The sequence below is a fragment of the Acinonyx jubatus genome, chromosome C1 (genome assembly GCF_027475565.1).
Source record: "Acinonyx jubatus isolate Ajub_Pintada_27869175 chromosome C1, VMU_Ajub_asm_v1.0, whole genome shotgun sequence".
NCBI classification, from domain to species: Eukaryota; Metazoa; Chordata; class Mammalia; order Carnivora; family Felidae; genus Acinonyx; species Acinonyx jubatus.
This window is the reverse complement of record NC_069381.1, coordinates 84,503,402-84,526,568: the sequence shown is the minus strand read 5'-3', so window position 1 is coordinate 84,526,568 and position 23,167 is coordinate 84,503,402. Positions and strand designations below refer to the sequence as shown.

Below are 23,167 nucleotides of genomic sequence, written 5' to 3'. Positions count from 1 at the left end.
TTTATCTTCTAATTCACCTATTCTCTCCTCTGCCTCTTCACTCCAAGCCGTGGTCACCTCCATTTTATTTTGCAGCTCATTTATAGCATTTTTTAGCTCCTCATGACTATTTCTTAGTCCCTTGATCGTTGTAGCAATAGATTCTCTGCTGTCGTTTAAACTTTTTTCAAGCCCAGCAATTAATTTTATGACTATTATTCTAAATTCTTGTTCCGTTATATTGCTTAAATCATTTTTTGATCAATTCGTCAGCTGTCGCTACTTCCTGGAGTTTCTTTTGAGGAGAATTCTTCCATTTCGTCATTTTGGATAGTCCCTGGGGTGGCACGGAACTGCAGGGCACTTTCCCTGTGCTGTCTGGAGTAACTTGTGTTAGTGGGCAGGGCAGCAGTCAGACCTGATGTCTGTCCCCAGCCCACCACTGGGGCCACAGTCAGACTGGTGTGTACCTTATATTCCCCTCTCCCAGGGGCAGGACTCACTGTGGAGTGGTGTGGCCCCTGTCTGGGCTACTTGCACACTGCCAGGCTTGTGGTGCTACTCTGATGGGATCTGGCTTATTAGCCAGGGTGGATCCGCAAGGTGCAAAGGGGTGGGAGGGGCAGGCTTAGCTAGCTTTGCTGTCAGTGGTCCCCTGCGGGAGGGGTCCTGCAGCACCGCGAGGGAGGCAGACCCATCAGAGGGATGGATCCACAGAAGCACAGCGTTGGGTGTTTGCACGGTGCAAGCAAGTTTGGTGATGGGAACTGGTTCTCTTTGGGATTTCGGCTGTGGGATGGGACAGGGAAATGGCGCTGGCCAGCGCCTTTGTTCACCGCCGAGCTGAGCTCTGTCTTCCAGGGCTCAACACCTCTCCCTCCCGGTGTCCTCTCACCCTCCCGCTCTCCGAGCAGAGCTGTTGACTTTTAACATTCCAGATGTTAAGTCCCGCTGGCTGTCAGAACTCCCGCAGTCGGCCCCTCCACTTTTGCAAGCCAGACTCAGGGATTCCGCCTTGCCAGGCAGGCTACCCCTCCACCGCCCCAGCTCCCTCCCACCAGTCTGAGTAGCGCACACTGTCTTTCCACCCTTCCTACCCTCTTCCGTGGGCCTCTTGTCTACTCTTGGCTCTGGAGAGTCTGTTCTGCTAGTCTTCTGGCGGTTTTCTGGGTTATTTAGGCAGATGTGGGTGGAATCTAAGCAATCAGCAGGACGCAGCGAGCCCAGCGTCCTCATACCCTGCCATCTTCTCTACTCGCAATGTTGGTTTTTTTTTAAAGAATTAGTTTTTTGAAAAAAACAAACAAAATTGATAAACCTCTAGCCAGGCTTCTCAAAAAGAAAAGGGAGATGACACAACTAGATAAAATCATGAATGAAAATGGAATTATTACAACCAATCCCTCAGAAATACAAGCAATTATCCGGGAATACTATGAAAAATTATATGCCAACAAACTGGACAACCCGGAAGAAATGGACAAATTCCTAAGCACCCACACGCTTCCAAAACTCAAACAGGAAGAAATAGAAAACTTGAACAGACCCATAACCAGCGAAGAAATTGAATCAGTTATCAAAAATCTCCCAACAAATAAGAGTAGAGGACCAGATGGCTTCCCAGGGGAATTCTACCAGACATTTAAAGCAGAGATAATACCTATCCTTCTCAAGCTGTTCCAAAAAATAGAAAGGGAAGGAAAACTTCCAGACTCATTCTATGAAGCCAGCATTACTTTGATTCCTAAACCAGACAGAGACCCAGCAAAAAAAGAGAAATACAGAACTACAATATCCTTGATGAATATGGATGCAAACATTCTCAGTAAGATACTAGCAAATCGAATTCAACAGCATGTAAAAAGAACTATTCACCATGATCAAGTGGGATTCATTCCTGGGATGCAGGGCTGATTCAACATTCACAAATCAACCAATGTGATACATCACATTAATAAAAAAAAAAAGATAACCATATGATCCTGTCAATTGATGCAGAAAAAGCAATTTCTGACAAAATTCAGCATCACTTCTTAATAAAAACCCTCGAGAAAGTCGGGGTAGAAGGAACATACTTAAACATCATAAAAGCCATTTATGAAAAGCCCACAGCTAATATCATCCTCAATGGGGAAAAACTGAGAGCTTTCCCCCTGAGATCAGAACACGACAGGGATGTCCACTCTCACCTCTGTTGTTTAACATAGTGCTGGAAGTTCTAGTATTAGCAATCAGACAACAAAAGGAAATTAAAGGCATCAAAATTGGCAAAGATGAAGTCAAGCTTTCACTTTTTGCAGATGACATGATATCAACATGGAAAACCCAATAGACTCCATCAAAAGTCTGCTAGAACTGATACATGAATAGAGCAAAGTCGCAGGATACAAAATCAATGTACAGAAATCAGTTGCATTCTTATACACTAATAATGAAGCAACAAAAAGACAAATAAAGAAACTGATCCTATTCACAATTGCACCAAGAAGCATAAAATACCTAGGAATAAATCTAACCAAAGATGTAAAAGATCTGTATGCTGAAAACTATAGAAAGCTTATGAAGGAAATTGAAGAAGATATAAAGAAATGGAAAAACATTCCGTGCTCATGGGTCGGAAGAATAAATATTGTTAAAATGTCAATACTACCCAAAGCAATCTACACATTCAATGCAATCCCAATCAAAATTGCACTGGCATTCTTCTCGAAGCTAGAATAAGCAATCCTAAAATTTGTATGGAACCACAAAAGAGCCCAAAGAGCCAAAGTAATATTGAAGAAGAAGACCAAAGCAGGAGGCATCACAATCCCAGACTTTAGCCTCTATTACAAAGCTGTAATCATCAACACAGCATGACATTGACGCAAAAACAGACACATAGACCAATGGAATAGAATAGACTCCAGAATTGGACCCACATAAGTATGGCCAACTAATCTTTGACAAAGCAGGAAAAAATATCCAGTGGAAAAAAGACAGTCTCTTTAACAAATGGTGCTGGGAGACCTGGACAGCAATATGCAGAAGGATGAAACTAGACCACCATTCACAAAATTAAACTCAAAATGGATAAAGGACCTGAATGTGAGACAGGAAACCATCAAAACCCTAGAGGACAAAGCAGGAAAAAACCTCTCTGACCTCAGCTACAGCAATTTCTTACTTGACACATCTCCAAAGGCAAGGGAATTAAAAGCAAAAATGAACTATTGGGACCTCATGAAGATAAAAAGCTTCTGCACTGCAAAGGAAACAATCAATAAAACTAAAAGGCAATCAATGGAATGGGAAAAGATATTTGTAAATGACATATCAGACAAAGGGCTAGTATCCAAAATCTATAAAGAGCTCACCAAACTCCATACTCAAAAAACAAATAATCCAGTGAAGAAATGGGCAGAACACATGAATAGACACTTCTCTAAAGAAGACATCTAGATGACCAACAGGCACATGAAAAGATGCTCAACGTCGCTCCTCATCAGGAAAATACAAATCAAAACCACACTCAGATACCACCTCATGCCAGTCAGAGTGGCCAAAATGAACAAATCAGGAGACTATAGATGCTGGAGAGGATGTGGAGAAACGGGAACCCTCTTGCACTGTTGGTGGGAATGCAAACAGGTGCAGCCGCTCTGGAAAACAGTGTGGAGGTTCCTCAAAAAATTAAAAATAGATCTACCCTATGACCCAGCAATAGCACTGCTAGGAATTTACCCAAGGGATACCGGAGTGCTGATGCATAGGGGCACTTGTACCCCAATGTTTATAGCAGCACTTTCAACAATAGCCAAATTATGGAAAGAGCCTAAATGTCCATCAACTGATGAATGGATAAAGAAATTGTGGTTTATATACACAATGGAATACTACATGGCAATGAGAAAGAATGAAATATGGCCTTTTGTAGCAACGTGGATGGAACTGGAGAGTGTTATGCTAAGTGAAATAAGTCATACAGAGAAAGACAGATACCATATGTTTTCACTCTTATGTGGATCCTGAGAAACTTACCAGAAGACCATGGGGTGGGGAAGGAAAAAAAAAAAAGGGATTAGAGAGGGAGGGAGCCAAAGCATAAGAGACTCTTAAAAACTGAGAACAAACTGAGGGTTGATGGGCGGGGGGAGGGAGGGGAGGGTGGGTGATGGGTATTGAGGAGGGCACCTGTTGGGATGAGCACTGAGTGTTATATGGAAACCAATTTGACAATAAATTTCATATTTAAAAAAAATTTTTTTAAGGAGGTGCTCACAGAAGTTAAGAATATTGCCCAAGCTCCCCTAAGCTCTTCATGACAGCCATGATTTTAAAATCAGATTTCTTAACCCCAGATACAATGTTCTTTCTAAAATATATGCCACAGCACACTAACATTGCACCAGTAGAGATTTTATTTTGCCCATTTCCTCCCCTGAATAATTCATATGAATTTGGTAAGATTCCTTGCACCCATAAAAGTCCCCCCCAACTCTTTAGAGCTAGAACTCTTATTTGATGAAGGGTATACAAAAATATACTTCTCTCAGTCAAATCCTAGTCATTTCTGATAGCCATTCCGGGATCAAAATACTTCTTTGCTCCCTGTCACCTAAGGTGGGTTGCATGAATACCTCTGGGGTCAGTAGGCATGTCCTGGGTAAAAAGACCACACCTTACTACTATAGCTCTGAGTGTAAAAAAGAAAAATAGACATACAAAGCACACAGCCAGTGGGAAAGAAGAAATGAAGATAAAAGCTTTCTAGAGGGGGTGATCCCTTAACTGGGTCTTAAAGAAGCAGTACAGGTGAAGCCGGCCAAATCACACTTTGTCATCCTGGCAAAGAACAACAGTTCACCAGTCACGGGATCCTGGAACCTTAAAGTCAGAGGATTCTCTTTAAGTCATAAGTTGCCCATAGATAAAAGTCTCCAGAATCCGTAATTGTTCATCTCTGTCCATACAACCCCAGTGGGGAAGAATCCATTACCACCCAAGGAAGGCTGCAGGAAGGGAAATAAGGCAGGCCCGAAAGTTAGGCTTGCTCGCTGGATGGTACACAACACAATCAACATGGGTGTTGTTACCAGTTACTTGTACCTGATAGAAGGACCAGCACATAGCCAAAGTCTCTAGAATACGAAGTGGGGTCAAGAAGTATATAAGCCTTCAGGGCACCTGTGTGGCTCAGTCGGTTAAGCATCTGACTTTTGCTCAGGTCATGATCTCGTGGTTCGTGAGTTCCAGCCCTGCACCTTTGTGCTGACAGCTCAAAGCCTGGAGCCTGTTTTGGATCCTGTCTCCCTCTCTCTCTGCCCCTCCCCCACATGTACTCTGTGTGTCTCTCTCTCTGAAAAATAAATATTAAAAAAAATTTTTTTAGTAATAAAAAAATATATATAAGCCTTCATGGGATAGACTTCTTGAAGGACCTGACAGGATCTTCACCCTCATCAGTCAGATACACTGTCTAATGTGTGCCTTTGTGGGAAAGCCAAGAAAGTCTGTTTGTCTTTCCAACTAGGGGAATCTTTGTGTTCCCAACTTTGAAATTCCTTCAAAATTCTAAGGAAAAGTGATCCTCAACCTAAAATTCCAAAATTCAACCTATCAGTCAAATGTAAAGGTAGAACAAAGATACAAAAATTTACCTCCCACACACTCTTCCTGAGCAAATTATTACAGAAGGTATCAGGGAAAAGGAAAGAAGATAACAGGAAATCCAGGAAAATTAGGAATCTAACTCAAGAGTGTGAAAAGAAGGCCTCAGGTCAGAACAGTGTAGTGGGTCTAGAGAACAACCAGTCGAGGGTGGAAAGGAGTAGTGTCTTCAGGAAAAGAATGAACTTGGCCAAAAAAAAAAATTTGCTGTGTTAAGATTTTGAAAAAATTCTAAACTGCTTGGCAGAATTTGTGGGGGCCAGGGTCAGGGCGGCAGTGGGAAGTGGGGGGAATAGCATTATCTCTTCCCAAGTACACAGAAAACTATGCAAATAAAAAAGCAATTAACTCACACCTGAACTCATGTGACACTGTGTCGATAATACTTTAATAAAAATAAATAGATAAATATAAAACACTAAAGAAGTAGATAACTAACTCTGCAAAAAACAAAGAGAGGGTCAACAAAGAAAAGAGAGTAGACTACCAAGCTCAAGAGTGAACAATCCTTACACGGTAATAACGTACATATTATTGGGTTTCACAAAAAATTATGATATATAGCCATATTAGGAAAAGCACAGGGAGCAGGTGTTAACATCTGGCTGGGAGAGCTAAATCCTATCTACCACAACCAGGAGGCAATTGAAAAATGTCCAAAATCAATAAATTGTTTAATATAGCATTAGAAGGGAAACATTTATGTTTAGAAATATGGTAGTGAAAATGTGGATATAATTTGCTTAGAGGTTTCCCCTTTTGGGAGTTGGTCTAGGGGTACAGAAAGGTGGGATAGGGTACTGATCTTTTTTATCAGAATTCAGTACTTTTTGATATTTCTAAAAGTGTAGTCACATATTACTTGAAAAAATGAATACTAATTTAAAAAGATACACAGTTTAAAAATTAACACTATTGTACATTACAGTTATGTTACATGTGTTTTCTCCCCACTTTATTATGTATCTTAAAAGTGAAATATTTTTTTAATTATAATACATTTCAAATGTAGAAAACAATAAAAAAAACTGCAACAGACAGCTAACCACCCAGATTCAATATATTTTCTACTTAAGCTCCTACTTTTAAGGGGTTTAAAATACCCTAAATACTTTCCCAAGAAAAAGAAAATATTACGTAAAAAGACCCTATGATACTTGTTTGTCATAAGTAATAACAAAATACAGATAAAAGTGAAAAATTATTAAAACCACCTACATATTTACCATCAAAAGCAAAACACATTAGTACTCTGGCATATAGTCTTCCAGACTTTTCCCTGTGTTATTCATACCATCCCCCACCATACTTCTTTCTGACAAAAAGAGGTTGAGTTACATATATGCTGCTCTGTAATTTACTTTTTCACTTAAAAAAATACATTGTTGGAAGTATTTCAGGGTACATTTAAAAAACAAAAGACCAAAAAACCTCTACATGATTATTCTTTATGGCTACATAAAATCCCATGGTCTACATATACCAAATTTTATTTATTTTACCCTTAGTCAGGTTTTTTTCTGTCTTTTGTCACTATGAACAGCTCCAACAAATATCCTCCTCTATGCATACGGCTTTTAAACACTGTCCTATTATTGTCTTCAGATAGATTCACAGAAGTGCAATTGCTAAAGATATTTTAAGGTCTTCTGACACATATTATCAAATTGCCCTCCACTTTAAACTCCAACTGGCAATCTTTAAGGTCTTCTTATTTCTGAAATCCTTGCTAATACTGCATACATTCTTTAATCTCACTCAACTTGAGAGGCATACATAGCATCTCGTCATTTAAATTGTATTTCTTTCATTTTCTAGGGAAGCAGAACATTATTTATGCTTACCAGCCATGACAATTCCCATTTTGTTTTATTTGTGTACATGGTATTTTCACATTGATTTTTAAGAGCTCTTTACATTTAAAAAAGAAGCCTAATTTGAATATGTTGCACACATTTCCTCCTAGTTGATTACTAGGAGAAGAATGAACTGGGTAAGGTGAAGACGTGGGACAGGGAGGAGGGGGACCCAGTTAAGTGGCTCATGCAGTGGTCTGGTGAGAGGAGACAGACCGGATTTTAGGGTACGAGAAAACCCGTTTTCTTAACGTTTATTTATTTCTGAGAGAGAGACAGAGCGTAAGCAGGGGAGGGGCAGAGAGAGGGAGACACAGAATCTGAAGCAGGCTCCAGGCTCTGAGCTGTCAGCACACAGCCCCACACAGGGTGCGAACTCACAAAACGCAAGATCATGACCTGAGCCAAAGTCGGATGTTTAACTCACTGATCTGCCCAGGAGCCCCAGGGTATGAGAAAACTCTTAAGTCAGGACCTGGGGAGAGGAGAGGGAGATCTCCCCAGGACCTGGGGAGAGAGAGGAGAAAGATCCAGACATGCAATACAGGTCTGAATAAATCTGCTGAAACACAAATCACATATTTTTTGTCTCAATGCATCACCCTTTATTTTATTTCTGTGGCTATTGTATGAAGCTTCAGCTCAAAGGTATAGAACATATAAGCCATAAAACCCTCAGTAAGAGATTAACAGCCTTCAAACTCTCAACAAAACATTAAAACAATGTTATTCAAACTACATTTAAATTATGGAATTAAGAAACCAGAAAAAGCTGTAAGAAAGAGGATTCTGGCCTTCCAGAATCCTGAATATAACACACAGACATAAATACAACTAAGCTCTGTATTTATCAGGGCACCTAGAACACAAACACCTGTGAGGGGAGACTATATTAGAAAACACAGTTCCTCTCTCGTGAGGCATGAATCAGTTCCAAGAATTGTGGACCTGGGGCAGTTCGAAGACTCTTCTCAACTGGCGCTGGTAGGTCTCATTCTTTCTACCAAATTCATTCCTTATAATAGCTAACAACAGTCACAACTGATGAATGCAGGGAACCTACCCCAGGCCTCCCTTGTGTTCTTAGGTACCAGCCCCTCTCCCCACAGAGTTCCAGTGCAGACCCTCTCTGGCCTGAGCTGCTTAGATTCCCTAGAATTTGCTAAAAAGAAACAAAGTCACGTGGTTGCTGGTGAACAAAGGAAGGGAGCCTCATCCAGGGAAGACCCTCATATCTTTGCTCGCCATGGAGAGTAGTGTTTGGTCAAACTACCCATTGTCCTCTGGTGAGTCTGCGCACCAGCTCTTTCTTTTGGATACCAGCTTGCTCTACATAAAGGCAGGAAAGTGAGAGCCAACTACGATACCTAAAGAAAGACCATTTTAAAAGATGTACTTATTTACAGAGGATGGTCTAGCAAAAGAGCAAATAATAGTGCAAAGTACAAAGATTTATTTTATTTCATCAGTTGTTCTCTATATACACACGAGATGAGAACCAAAATAAAATGTGTTCATAGATTTCCATTGGATAAAGTAATTACTGACCAACGCATTAATAAAATGGTGACAGAGTAAGCCACCGGTGTGTGCCATTAAGAGAAAAAAATCTATTAGATAAAATATAGCACACTAGGGAAAAAAAGACAGAAGAATATAAAAAATGATATAAAGGGAGAGTTTGAAATATAAATGAGTAAAAATAGAGGTGAAAGGATTGGAAGAGAAAGATGATAATGGATTTTTAGCAGGTTTAAGTGATTTGGCTAGGAAAGGTGGCTGGGTCATCTACAAAATTCTTTCAGCTCTCAGATGCTGAACCTGTGAGATGTAAAAGCTAGAGAAAGACAAAGATGCCATTGTCAAATTAAGTTGCTTCTGATCAATAGAAAGTTTGGATTTATCAGAGCCCCCAAATCTGTCTTCTCTCCTTCCTTGCTGTCACTGGTTGAGACCTTTACCACCCGGGACCCCCCTCCCCCATCACCTGAGCCTCTCATGCCCGGCCACACACCGACTCCAGCACCCCTTCCACTCCACAGCCAGAGCAGTCTCCCCAACCCGTGGCTCTGTGTACTGGCACTGTCTTGTCCAATAGCCTCTGCTGGATCCCAGTGGCATTCAGATTGGAACCAGAATGCCTTAGGGGTCCTAAGAGTGGAAAGAACAGGGTCCCTGGGTGGCTCAGTCAGTTAAGTGTTGACTTCGGCTCAGGTCATGATCTTGTGATTTGTGAGTTCGAGCGCCATGTGGCGCTCTGTGCTGACAGCTAAGAGCCTGGAGCCTGCTTGGGATTCTGGGTCTCCCTCTCATTCTGCCCCTCCCCCACTCACACTCTGCCTCTCTCTCTCAAAAATAAACAAACATTTAAAAACTGTTAAAAAAAAAAGCAAACGACTTCGGCTCACGTCCATCTCACAATTTGTGAGTTTGAACCCCACATCGGGCTCTCTGCTGTCAGCACAGAACCTGCTTCAGATCCTGTTCCCCCATCTCTCTGCCCTTCCCTGCTTGTGTGTGCCCCCTCTCTCTCTCTCTCAAATAAATAAACATTAAAAATAAGAGTGGACAGAACAGTGCTTGAAAGTAGGGCCTTAAAGATTTAATTTTTGACTTCATGGATTTTTTTCTAAGATGCACCCTGAACATGAGCATTTGATGTAAAAGAGCAAAGGACTTTATAAATTACAGTATCTTGATGTCATTAAAACACTACATTCTCAGGGTGCCTGGATGGCTCAGTTGGTGGAGTGTTCAACTCTTGATTTCAGGTTGTGGGTTCCAGCCCCACACTTGGGTGTAGAGATTGCTTAAAAATCAAATCTTTAAAAATAAATTAATTAATTAAATAAAACACTACATTCTTATTTACCTGATTGTCAATTTATGTGAACTTGTCTGAACATTAGCAGCACTTATACCTAATTAATGTCTCGAAGTCAAGAGCATCTGTTTGGTGTGCTAATATTGGATTATCACCCTGGAGTAGGAAAAGTTAACAACAATCACAGTTCCAGGAGAAATGTATTAGGACAGGCTGGCTAAGGTTATGTTCAAAGTTACTGATGTACGGGTGCCTGGTGGCTCAGTCGGTTAAGTGTCTGACTCTGGACTTTAGCTCAGGTCAGGATCTCATGGTTCATGAGTTCAAGTCCCATGTCAGGCTCTGTGCTGACAGCTCAGAGCCTTCTTAGGATTCTCTCTGTCCCTCTCCTGCTCACTCGCTCTGTCTCTCTCTCAAAAAATAAACTAAATAAATTTTTTTTATTTAAAAAAAATTGCTGATGCAATATACTAAAGCCACATGTAGGACATCATGGGGAGGCGGCATGATACAGAGAAAGGCCTCACGGTGCGTGGCTGAGTACAGACTCTGAGGCCAGAGAACTTCTGTTTAAATAACAGCCCCACAGGGCACCTGGGTGGCTCAGCTGGTTAAGCATCAGACTTGGGCTCAGGTCATGATCTCGAGGTCCATGGTTCAAGCCCTGCGTCGGGCTCTGTGCTGGCAGCTCAGAGCCTGGAACCTGCTTCGGATTCTGTTCTGCCCCTCCCTCACCCATGCTCTGTCTCTGCCTCTCTCTCTCAAAAATAAATAAACATTAACTATAAATATATATATATATATTACCATCTCTATTTTCAATCTGATATTGCTTTTAAAAAGGAAAAACAAAAAGCAACCTCTAGAAGAATACTCCCTTTTTGCACTTCCTTTACACACAAACTGAATAAATTCAGAATTTTCATGGACTTCTATCCTGAACATTGGTAAGGAGCTTGAAACACGTAAAAATCCTTGCAACATTCTCAACTTATTTTCCCACTTGGAATTCATGAGAATGACGAAGATATTATTAACTCTCTTACATTCGCTTTCGAGGAAACTAACTCCCCCTATTCCTGTAATGTTTTGGAGCTGGCACTAGGTAAGCATAGAGAGAAAAGGGCTTAATATTTATACAGGGCATCACCTAACTATAACACGGCCCCAAACCTGCATATATGTCACTGTCTGAGATCTTAAGTGCACCATCATTCAGTGTTATTTCTGAATTCTGTCATTTCTGCACTCTAATTTCAAAAATAATAACACTTCTGAATGGCTAGAGTTAAAGTAATAAATTGGGGGTTCTGGGAATAAGGAAGAGGAAGAGAAACTGCCCAATACCTGAACACATGCTCATATTTAAAACTGACTTATTTTAGTAGGTCAGAGAAGGACAGACATCATATGTTTTCACCCATATGTGGATCTTGAGAAACTTAACAGAAGACTACAGGGGAAGGGAAGGGGAAAAAATAATTTCAAACGAGAGGGAGGAAAACCATAAGAGACTATAAAACACAGAGAACAAACTGAGGGTGGATGGGAGGGTGAGGGAGAGGGGACAATGAGTGCTGGGCACTGAGGAGGGCACTTGTTGGGATGAGCCCTGGGTGTTATATGTAAGCGATGAACCATGGGAATCTACCCCAAAAGCCAAGAGCACACTTTACACACTGTATGTTAGCCAATTTGACAATAAATCCTATTTAAATAAATAAATAAATAAAATTGACATTTTAAATTTCAATCATATTTCATTTTTCATCTTCTAGTGAGAAATAAATGTTAATTATTCTTAAATTCGACTAAAAGAGATCTAAAAAAGTACGAGAACAAAATGTTCTAACTACCAGATGTTAGCTTAATACAGATTATGACATAGGAAACATTATATTCCCATAAGATAAATATGTTTCTCCGATAGATGGATAAATTGTATGTGCCTCTTTTCAGAGGTCATAACTCAAAGTCCTGTTTACTTGAACAAACCCTAAGAAGGAAATGCTGACCAGAGCAAGAAAAGCATTCTTGCTTAGCTATATTATCACATTAAAATGTCAGTTCAGATCCTTTTTGTTTGCTTTGAATAGGCCAGACTACTACAAAGAGACAAGAAAAAGTTAACAAAGGCTGTGAACATCAACATGACCTTGGCTGAGATTTACATTTTGTCAGGACAGATGACTCACACCAGTAAACTTGGCCGCTTCATCAGTGGCTGTCCTGGAGTAGAGACCATGGGGCTGAAAAACTGGTTCTTCTGGCAGTCCCCATCCTGTGTCCTTGAAGAAAGCCCACTCTCCCTAGCATAAGCACTCCGGTTATCTTTCTTGGTGAAAGAAACCTGTTTGGCATGCCACTTGTTGACCTAAGAGAGTTATGATGTGTTCCTTCCATTTGGGGTTCCCTGAGGGCCAAGCCGGAACCACAGACTTTTGTTCAAGGCCCTTGTCTGGGTCAAACATCCAAATAGAATGTAAATCCACACTTGTGGCTTAAATATTTTCAACGGCTTTTTTTCTTCCTTTAGGGACATAAAAATATGAATACAAACCAAGCGCTTAGCTTACCTCAGGCATATTGTGGTAGAAAAAGCTAAACCAGGAGGTAGACTCCTAGTCTCAAGGTAGTCCTACTATTAATGCTGTGACCTTCAGCAAGGAACAGAGTTGGTGGGGCCCTGGTTTCTGATCCGCACCAGAGGGGAAGTGGAACAAATGATTTCAAGGTTGCTTCTAGCTCCAAAAATGCCCATGATCCTACCTGTTGTAAGTCACTTCCATTTTTAGGTAGCAGGGTGTAACAGAAAAAACAGATTCAGAATCAGATAGATGTGGAATGGAATCACAGAGGTTAGAACTTCGGTGACATTCAATTTCCTTACTATAAAATAGAGGGGTGCTTGGGTGGCTCAGTCAGTTAAGTGTCCAACTCGATTTCAGCTCAGGTCAGGATCCCAGGATCGTGGGATTGAGAGAGAGATTCTCTCTCTCTTTCCCTCTGCCCCTCACCCCACTGTCTCTCCTCTCTCTCTCTTTCTCTATCTCTCCCTCTCAAATAAATTTTAAAACCCCCTTTTTAATGGAGATCATACTGCCTAATTCACCAGTTAGTTATAAAGATTAAATGAGACCATGGATATTACCAGTTTAAAGTGGTTTGCTTATAATATAGAGCCTCCATTTAAAAAAAAAAAAATTGCCCCTAATTATGTTTTCAACTCTGGACTTTAGAAACCAACATGCATTTGAGCCTTTCACAAAACCACTTGTGGTATATATTATTTTTTCAATTGTCACATTAATTTTTTCCTCTTTATTTCCATTTCCATCTCCAAATAGAAACTTTGTTTTTCTATTTCCTTTTTGTAAATACTCTCCAAACCAGAGTACCCTCCTTTACAATTGTGTTCCTTAAGTTACAGCTTTTTTACTTTTAAGGATAACTGCTTTCTTTGCTCTGATTCTTATCAGTGGATAACTACACCTAAAAATATTGGCACTCTCAGCATCTCAGAAAGGAGATATTCCTATGTTATATGTGTTCAGCTAGGAAACAAAGAAATGCAGAACATTAGTCTTAAGGAGACATGAAAATCTTCCAGAGGAAAACTTACCTCTCCAAATCTTTCCACGTTTTGTGTTTTAGATAAGTTTCCACCAATAGACATATCATCCAAGCTAGAAAGAATTTTGTTAATACTCCCTTCATTGGATGGTCTATTTTTCAGTTTGGATCGGAAAATGTCTCCTTGGACCCATAACGATGCTTGTTTTCTGTAAAAAAGAGAGAAAACAAAATAATCTGTAAAATACATTACTATCATCTCCTTGAAAGTATATCTTCTAAATAAAAAGATTAGCAGATATGCCTTTACAAGTCAGACTAGAAAGATTATGAAATCTTAGAATTTTTTTAAAAAGTCATTTTCTGTACGTCAGAATAAATAATAAAGTTCTATATGAAACACAAATACCTATCTTCCAATATATATCTATAATATAACCATATATGAATTGACTATTAAGGTTCTCAGATGTTTATAATACATTTCACAGCAGTAAAGACTATGAGCCCATTTGCCTTTTAAATATGAATCTAGGGTCGCCTGGGTGGCTGAGTCAGTTGAGCATCCGACTTCAGTTCAGGTCATGATCTTGTGGTTTTTGAGTTCGAGCCCCACATCGGGCTCTGTGCTGACAGCTCAGAGCCTGAAGCCTATTTCAGATTCTGTGTCCCCCTCTCTCTCTGCCCACCCCTGCTTGTGCTCTCTCTCTGTCTTTCAAAAATGAATAATCACACAAAAATTTGTTTTAAATATGAATCTAATATCTGTAAGGTATTTCTCAAATAGCAATTTGATATGTCTATAAAAACAGCTGGAGTGAAGTGGACTCAAAGGTGTATGTGAAGAAACTTGAGTTAAACAGGGATATTGCCTAAAAGAGTACTAAATACCTAATTGTGTGTGGCTCCATGAAAGGCCCTGGAAGAACTTCAGAAAGAACTTCAGAAACCTACTCGTCCCACATAAAAGTAAGGTATGTAGCCTCAATTAGCTTATCCTTTAAGAAAAAGAAAATGTGGGGCGCCTGAGTGGCTCAGTCAGTTAAGCATCCAATTATTGGTTTCGGCTCAAGTCACGATCCTGCAGTTGAAGGGTTCAGGCCCCATGTCGGGAGGGACCCCGACACTGTCAGCACGGAGCCGGCTTGGGATTCTCCATCTCTCTGGCCTCTCCCCCCCACTCACGTGCTCTCGCTTTCTCAAAAATAAATAAACATGAAGAAAAAAAGAAAAAGAAAATGTGCTTCATCTGTAAGTTTTCTTTTATTCAATAAGGCACAATTATAACTGCTTTTAAGATTACAAGAAAAGGACTTCAAATATGTATATAAAAGGATACTCTCGGTTTTAAATTTTATTATTAGAGTCAACTTCATGCATTTCTTTTAAGATAAGTTACCCCATCGGATGCTACCCCATTCTATTCTATGTCATATTGTACAGAATAGAATTAAGCTAAAATTATGGTTCATCATAACGAGTATTAACATCCAGTGAAATAACAGCATTATCAAGGAGATGCTACCAATAAGAACATAGATTTATTTTTTGAGGCAACAGAAAGGCCAAGGAGTACTTTCTCTCAAAGATTCCACATAAAATTCAGGTTAAAACATGAGAAGAAAAACAATGACAAAAAGTCCTCCCTGAATTATGTAATCTCATTGCGCCCTCAAGAAAGGAATCCATCCACCTTTCCTTTTTAAAAGAGTTGACTTTCAAATCAGAACTTTTGCTTATGGTTAAATACTGTTTAAGTCTTGAATAAAATATAAACTTTTAAATTGCAGCAAAATTTTACATGTGCAATACCTCCAACCAAGCATATACACGTCCAAGTATCACCCTATAGAGATACATGCCTGTATACAAGATGAGAAAATGATTACTGCAGCATTATTTGTAATAAAAAAGAAAACTGGAGATACCTAATGGACAACTGGCTTATTAAATCATAGTAAATCCATTCCATGAAATATTATACAGCCAGTAGAAATCCTGGGATGGACCTACATGTGGTGATAGAGAAGAGCAGCTATGAAATAAAGCATTAGTAAATGAAAATATAAGTGACAGAGTGTGGAAAGTGTGATCCCATTTTTTTTGTATTAAAAAAAAGTTATAATTTAACCCAAACTTCAGTTATCTGGAAGAATATAAAGGAAAACACAGACTGGTTACTCCCAAGGATGAAAGGAAACTTTCACTTTTTATTGCATGTCTATACTGTTTGACTTTTTTTTTTTTTAATGTTTATTCATTTATGAGGGTGGGAGAGGGGCAGAGAGAGAGGGAGACAGAGGATCTGAAGCGGACACTGCACTGACAGTAGAGAGCCTGATGCGGGGCTCAAACTCACCAACCATGAGATCATGACCTGAGCTGAAGTTAGGAGCTTAAATGACTGAGCCACCCAGGCACCCACTGTTTGACTTTTTTAAAACAATGTGCCTCAGATGCTTTTGAAAATAAAACATTAAGTGATAAATAAACAGATCAAAGCAGACCAAAGCTAGAGTTAGTACAGAAAGGAACCTTTCAAGTTGTTATCATAAAAGATAGCAGACAGCACATCACTAGATTGTTTTAACAACAGTATTTATAAATAACTTTAGAAAGAAGTCAATTTAGTAAGTGCCCAAACGTTAACAGCCTAGGATAAGACTGGATGTCTGTGAGGCTTTTTTTTACATATAATATCCTACCCCACTTTCAAATAAGAAGTGTTTTTTTTTCTTTTAATTTTTGCTCTTTTCCAAATAAAGCAAAAGGAAAAAGGAACACCTTTAGATCCTATTTCTGAGACAGTATAGAGGCTCTACATATAAAATATGTTGTCCATATATAAGACTAACTTAGCATTTCTAACATTGTTCTAAAATTGGAATTCATTAAATTATCTTAAGAAATTTCCAGCATGTTTTTAAACAAATTAAATTTTGTTTAATTTAATTTACCGAGGTGAAGGTTTAAATATATGAATATGAAGGAATAAACCGAGGTGAAGGTTTAAATATATGAATAAAATAAAAACTCCAGAAGTCTACACACACCAGTTCCTAGGGAGTGTGGCAGTATCTGCCTTCTATTACGGCAGAAGGAACTTTGTGGAAGCAAACCACTGAGGGCTATTTTCTGAGCTTAAGATATATAAACTTAGGGGCACCTGGGTGGCTCAGTCAGTTGGGCGTCCCAACTCTTGATTCTGACTCAGGTCATGATCTCACAGTTCGTGAGATGGACCCCCACATCGGGCTCTGTGCTGAGTGTGGAGACTGCTTGGGATTCTCTCTCTTCCTCTCTTTCCCTCTCTCTCTCAAAATAAATAAACTTTTTTAAAAAGATATATAAATTGATGAGGTTACCATAATCACTGAGTTACATTCAACGTTTCTATACCAACTGCCAAAATACATATTCAAAAAATACTTTTAAGTTTTGCTTCCTTTGTGATAACCTTCATAAAACCATGGCATAGCCTCTGTGCTACTTTGCATTTTCAGAAATCCTTGCTTTAATTTTTTATTCCTCCAGATTTTTTCCACTTAATGCTACATCTAGTATAACTCTTTATCTGATGGTTGACTCTCATATCCTTCCAATAGTAATAAATAGCATCGTCCTTGACACGGTATGAACAATTCAAAAAAGTAACTGTTAAATTCATAAATGAGTACCTTGAGCCTCTGGCCAAAACGCTCAGTATTAAAGAACTACTATTTCACAGGGAGAGAAGATTCAGCTTTGCCACAGACAGCGAAAAATTCAGATAAATGAAACATCCAGAAAGGAGAGAGATATACAGATGAAACACAGAATTCCTGTCCCTCAAAAGTTCCCAGTTAAGTACAAGAAAAGCAAACAACTGAAATCCAATTTTAAAGCTCTATGACCAAGACATGCCCTTAACTCAATCTGAAAGAATCAGAAAGAAGATCCCTGAGAATTCAGAAGTATCTAGAAAGATTAGCAGAACTTAGCCAGTAAAGAGTTTTCCCGAGCAAAGAAACACAACAGGGGCTTGAAGAAATAGTGATATCAAAGAACCCAGCATGTTTGGATAACTGGGCTGTTTGATTGGGCTGAAGCAGAGGATATGACAGAAGTAAGCAGCAAGCAGTTTGTGACGGGCCCTGGACGCCACTCTGAGGAATTTAGATTTTTTTATGTGTTAAGACTTATTTATTTTGAGAGAAAGAGAGAGAGAAAGAGAGCATGAGCAGGGGAGGGACAAAGAGAGAGGGAGGGAAAGTACCAAGTAGGCCACACAATCAGTGTGGAGCCCAACACAGGGCTTGATCTACGACCATGAGATCATGACCTGAGCCAAAATCAAGAATTGGTCGCTTAACTGACTGAGCCAGCCAGGTGCCCCAGGAGTTTAGATTTGATCTCAAAGTTGATCCCAACATTACAAAGTCTTTGGGGATGAAAAACATGAAGTGGAAATGGAAACCGAGGAGTTGGAGGACCAAAGAGGCCACACTGAAAAAAATTCCAGTTCCAAAATGTTACCAAAGGAAAATTCTGAGGCTGCTGCCAACCTAAAGATGGAAAAATCACAAAGTGACACCTTTCACTTGCTTGGTTTAAAAGACTCCATCTGTCCCATCACTGGGAAGACTTGATGTGAACCTGAATATTAAAGATGAATCAGGTGTCAAAGCTGATTTGTGTGTTGCTAAGAGATGCTCTACGCAAGTGCTCCTCATGAAAAAGCAGCACGCCATGCAAATTCCTTTCTTATTGACAATAGAAACCACGCTGGCTTTTATTGTGGTGTCTATTACTCCTTAAAAGCCTCATCTCAAACAGAAGACGTACAACGTGTATTTTTAAGTAGCATTTAAAAATCACATCCTATGAAGCTAACACACCGGCTCAAAGCAAATCTAACGTAGTAGATTTTCTAAGACAGCAAGAGCCTCTGCCAAAAGAACATGTGCTTTGAAATAACAGGAAGAGATCTGTCTTGACTTAAACAGAGCCTTTTGAGAGAGGTAGCCAGTGTTGGGGGTCAAGTGTTTTTGGCCAAGTCATGGCCCTGGGTCAGTTAGGCCTGGGACATAAGAAATAATTAACCAGGCTTCATTACAAGCGAAGTCATGGCCTTCACAAGTCTTTTTAAATATCTGCTTTTAGGGGCACCTGGGTGGTTCAGACGGTTGGGTGTCCAACTCTTGATCTCGGCTCAGGTCATGATTCTAGGGTCATGGGACCGAGACCTACATTGGGCTCCATACTGAGCATGGAGTCTGCTTAGGATTGTCTCTCTCTCTCTCTCTCTCTCTCTCTCTCTCTCTCCCTCTCCCTCTCCCTCTCCCTCCCTCTACCCCTCTCCCTCGCTCATGCATGCGCACAGTCTCTCAAATAAAAAATAATTTTTTTTATCTGCTTTTAAAACTCCTCAAAAGAAAGGCAAGGTAGTTGTATCATTACGGGTGTTTCTGTTTGTAACTGACCTCTTTTCCCTCACACCCTTGAGTCCAAATGAAGCCTATCTCTCCACCATCTTGACTCTGTCTTCATCACTTCTTCCATCCTGGGCACATATCTGTCCAGTACCCTAACCTCAGTGTCCATCCAAGGCCAGCAAATTTGGCCTCTCTTTAAAGAAACCCAGCCCATTTTCTAGTCTGACTTAGGCCTGCTCTAGCTGTGACTGGAGCACCAGTCTGCCCTGCATGCCTCCTGTACTCCACTGCCCCAGGGCTATTACGGAAACAGAGGTAGTTCCCCGTTTAAAGAACTGGACTCATGAAATGGTCTAACTTGACATCAAAGGAAGACAGACCAGAAAGCAGTACCCACGATTCAGGAGGTGGAAAGGAGACAGGTGTTCAAGTTCACCTCATAGTTTGGTACATAGGGAAGACTTACTGGGAAGATGTTAAGAAAGAGAATTTGAGGGTAGAAGGGAAGGCTCTTGATTCTGAATCCCACAAGGACATGTAACTGGAAGAGAAAAAATTAGAGAATTCCCAAAGCTAATTCTATTTAGGCACAGACCCCCCACAGTCGGAAGCTGGTTCAATGGTATCACGACAAAATACAAACTTTACAACTAAACTGGATGCATTATTGCTTACAGTACATTCTTTATCCACCTCTAACCCTTTTCACACAAGAAATAAAACAAAAAGCATTCAATCTCCTGGCTTTAGTAATTGACAAGAGTATTTCAAGGTACATTTCTGATGTCATCATTGCCCACAATTCTTACATATACCTTATCCTCGATACTGGAACCCACATTAGGATTTCATCTTTGCTTAGCTAATAGATTCAATACAATTGGTAGTCAACCAATGAATAAGATGGTGCAATAGTAAATACTGAAGAGCAGTTCAGAAGTTTAGAAATGGGTGTTGCTGCAAAAACGTGATTGTCAAATAGTGCAAACTCGAACCTATGCAATGTGCTTGTTATTCTTATAAATAAACCATGACATTGTCTCTGGCTATTTTAAATTCCAGTTTACAGTAGTCTAGGTTTTAATTTCTGTATTTTAGAAAGATAAATTCTTAAATCTTTAAAATACATTATTAAAAAACTTAATATATATTCCCTGAACTATTTCATGTATCTAAAAAAAAAAAAAAAAAACTACAAAAAAGAAACAGGAGGAATCAATTATAATTAAAAACTCCAGGCATTATTGTTAGACCTCTCAAGAATTTTTCCATTTTCTTGAACAAGTTTTCTTCATCTTGTTTTTGGTAATTTCCGAAAAGAAAAGGCAATGGTTTAACTGCTAATTTTTGATGTTGCTCATCCCAACTATGAAACTTACCAAATGCTACAAGCACCCAATTGAATGTGGCAAGTTGATATCTACAGGGTAAGAAGACCCATGGACCCTTATTATACAGTGTGGCTGGGGACCAGCAACATCACATCACCTGGGAGCTGGTTAGAAATGCAGAATCTCAGGTCACACACTGACCTACTGAACCAGAAACTGCATCTAATAAGATCCCCAAATGATTCTTTTGCGATTTATTATTTCAGAAGTATGACAGACAACTGAAGGCTTACAACTAAATTAGAATGTTGACAAATATCCAACTGAATGGAAGTTGATGACAATATCTATGATAATAAAGCAAAAAGGAGGAGTTCTTGATTTATGGATTTAGGAATAAAAGAGAGTCCAACCACAAAATTGTTGCTCCCTTAAGATAACTTTATTCAGGGGCGCCTGGGTGGCGCAGTCGGTTAAGCGTCCGACTTCAGCCAGGTCACGATCTCGCGGTCCGTGAGTTCGAGCCCCGCGTCAGGCTCTGGGCTGATGGCTCAGAGCCTGGAGCCTGTTTCCGATTTTGTGTCTCCCTCTCTCTCTGCCCCTCCCCCGTTCATGCTCTGTCTCTCTCTGTCCCAAAAATAAATAAACGTTGAAAAAAAAAATTTAAGATAATTTTATTCAAAACAGTAGCTCTACTTCACAAAGACAAAACAATCTGCAGGGTCCAGATTTAGGCTTTATGTGAGTTCTTTCTGTGTCAGGAGGAAATTTAAAATTAAAAGAACTTCCATGTTCATGGTTTGGGAGAATTAATACTGTTAAAATGTTGATACTGTCCAAAGTAATCTACAGAGTCAATGCAATCCCCATTAAGATCCCAATGCCACCTTTCACAGAAATAAAAAAATAATCCTAAAATTTGTATAGAACCCACACAAGACCCCAAACAGTCAAAGCAATTTTGAGAAAGAAGAACAAATCTGGAAGCATCACACTTCCTAATTTCAAACTATATTACAAAACTAAAATAATCAAAACAGTATGGTAAGGACATTAATGCAGACATAGATTGGTGAAACAAAATAGAAAGCCCAGAAACAAACCCACACATGTATGGTAAATTAATTTATGACAAGGGAGTCAAGGATACACAATGGGGAAAGGACAGTTTCTTCAATAAATGGGTATTGGGAACCCTGGGGAGCCATATGCAAAAGAATGAAACCAGACCACTATATTACACCATACATAAAGGTCAACTCAAAATGAATTAAAGAATTGTACATAAGACTTGAAACCATAAAACTCATAGAAAAAATCATAGGCAATAAGCTCCTTGACATCAGCCTTGGCAATGAATTTTTGCCTCTGAAACCAAAAGCAAAGGCAACAAAAACAAAAATAAACAAGTAGGACTACATCAAACTAAAAAGCTACTGCATACCAAAGGAAACCCTCAACAAAATGAAAAGGTAACCTATCAAACGGGAGGAAATATTTGCAAATGTATGTCTGAAAAGGGGTTACTATCATAATATATAAAGAACTCATACAACCCAATAGCAAAAAAAAAAATCAGATTTAAAAATGGGCAGAGGATGTGAATAGACATTTTCCCAAAGACATACAGCCAACAGGTGTAGGAAAGGGTGCTCAACATTACTAATCATCATGGAAATGCAAATCAAAACCACAATGAGATATCACTTCACACCTGTCAGACCTGTCAGAATGACTATTATCAAAAAAACAAAAACAAAAAACAAGGGGGCACCCGGGTGGCTCAGTCAGTTAAGTGTCCGACTCTTGATTTTGGCTCAGGTCATGATCTCACAGTTTGTGAGATCAAGCCCCACATCAGATTCTGTGCTGACAGCATGGAGCCTGCTTGGGATTCTCTCTCTCTCTCTCTCTCTCTCTCTCTCTCTCTCTCTCTCTCTCCTCTTCTCTGCCCCTACCCCCACTCACACTCTCTTTCTCTCTCTCCAAATAAATAAATAAACTTTAAAAAAAAAACAAGAAATAACAAGCGTTGTAAAGACTGTGGAGAAAAGAAAACTCTTGTGCACTGTTGGTAGGAATGTAAATTGGTGCAGCTATTACAGAAAACAGTATCGAAGTTCCTCAAAGAATAAAAAAAAAAATTTTTTTAATCTTTATTTTTGAGAGAGAGAGAAAGACAGAGTGTGAGGTGGGAGGGGCAAAGAGAGAGAGGGAGACACAGAATCTGAGGCAGGCACCAGGCTCTGACCTGTCAGCACAGAGCCCAATGCGGGGCCTAAACTCACAAACTATGAGATCATGACCTGAGCCAAAGTCAGATGCTTAACCAACTGAGCCACCCAGGCACCCCTCCTCAAAGAATTTTAAATAGGATTACAAATGATCCAACAATTCCATGTCTGCATGGAATGAAAACACTACTTTGAAAAGATATATATCCTCTCATGTTCATTGCAACATCATCTATAATAGCAAAGTTATTTTAGAAACCAAAGTGTCCATTAATGAATAAATGAATGAATGAATGAATAAAGAAAA

The 23,167-nt window shown here is 39.5% G+C and overlaps 1 protein-coding gene across 8 annotated transcripts in view; it reads right to left on the bottom strand.

Moving 5' to 3' along the window:
- CDC14A (cell division cycle 14A) overlaps positions 1-23,167 on the bottom strand; it is a 204,711-nt gene that overhangs the window by 48,397 nt on the left and 133,147 nt on the right. For all 8 annotated transcript variants that reach the window (XM_053214524.1, XM_053214526.1, XM_053214527.1 and 5 more), the window contains one exon: positions 13,931-14,090. In XM_053214524.1, the coding sequence (XP_053070499.1) occupies positions 13,931-14,090 (160 nt within the window). The remainder of the gene's footprint in view (positions 1-13,930; positions 14,091-23,167) is intronic.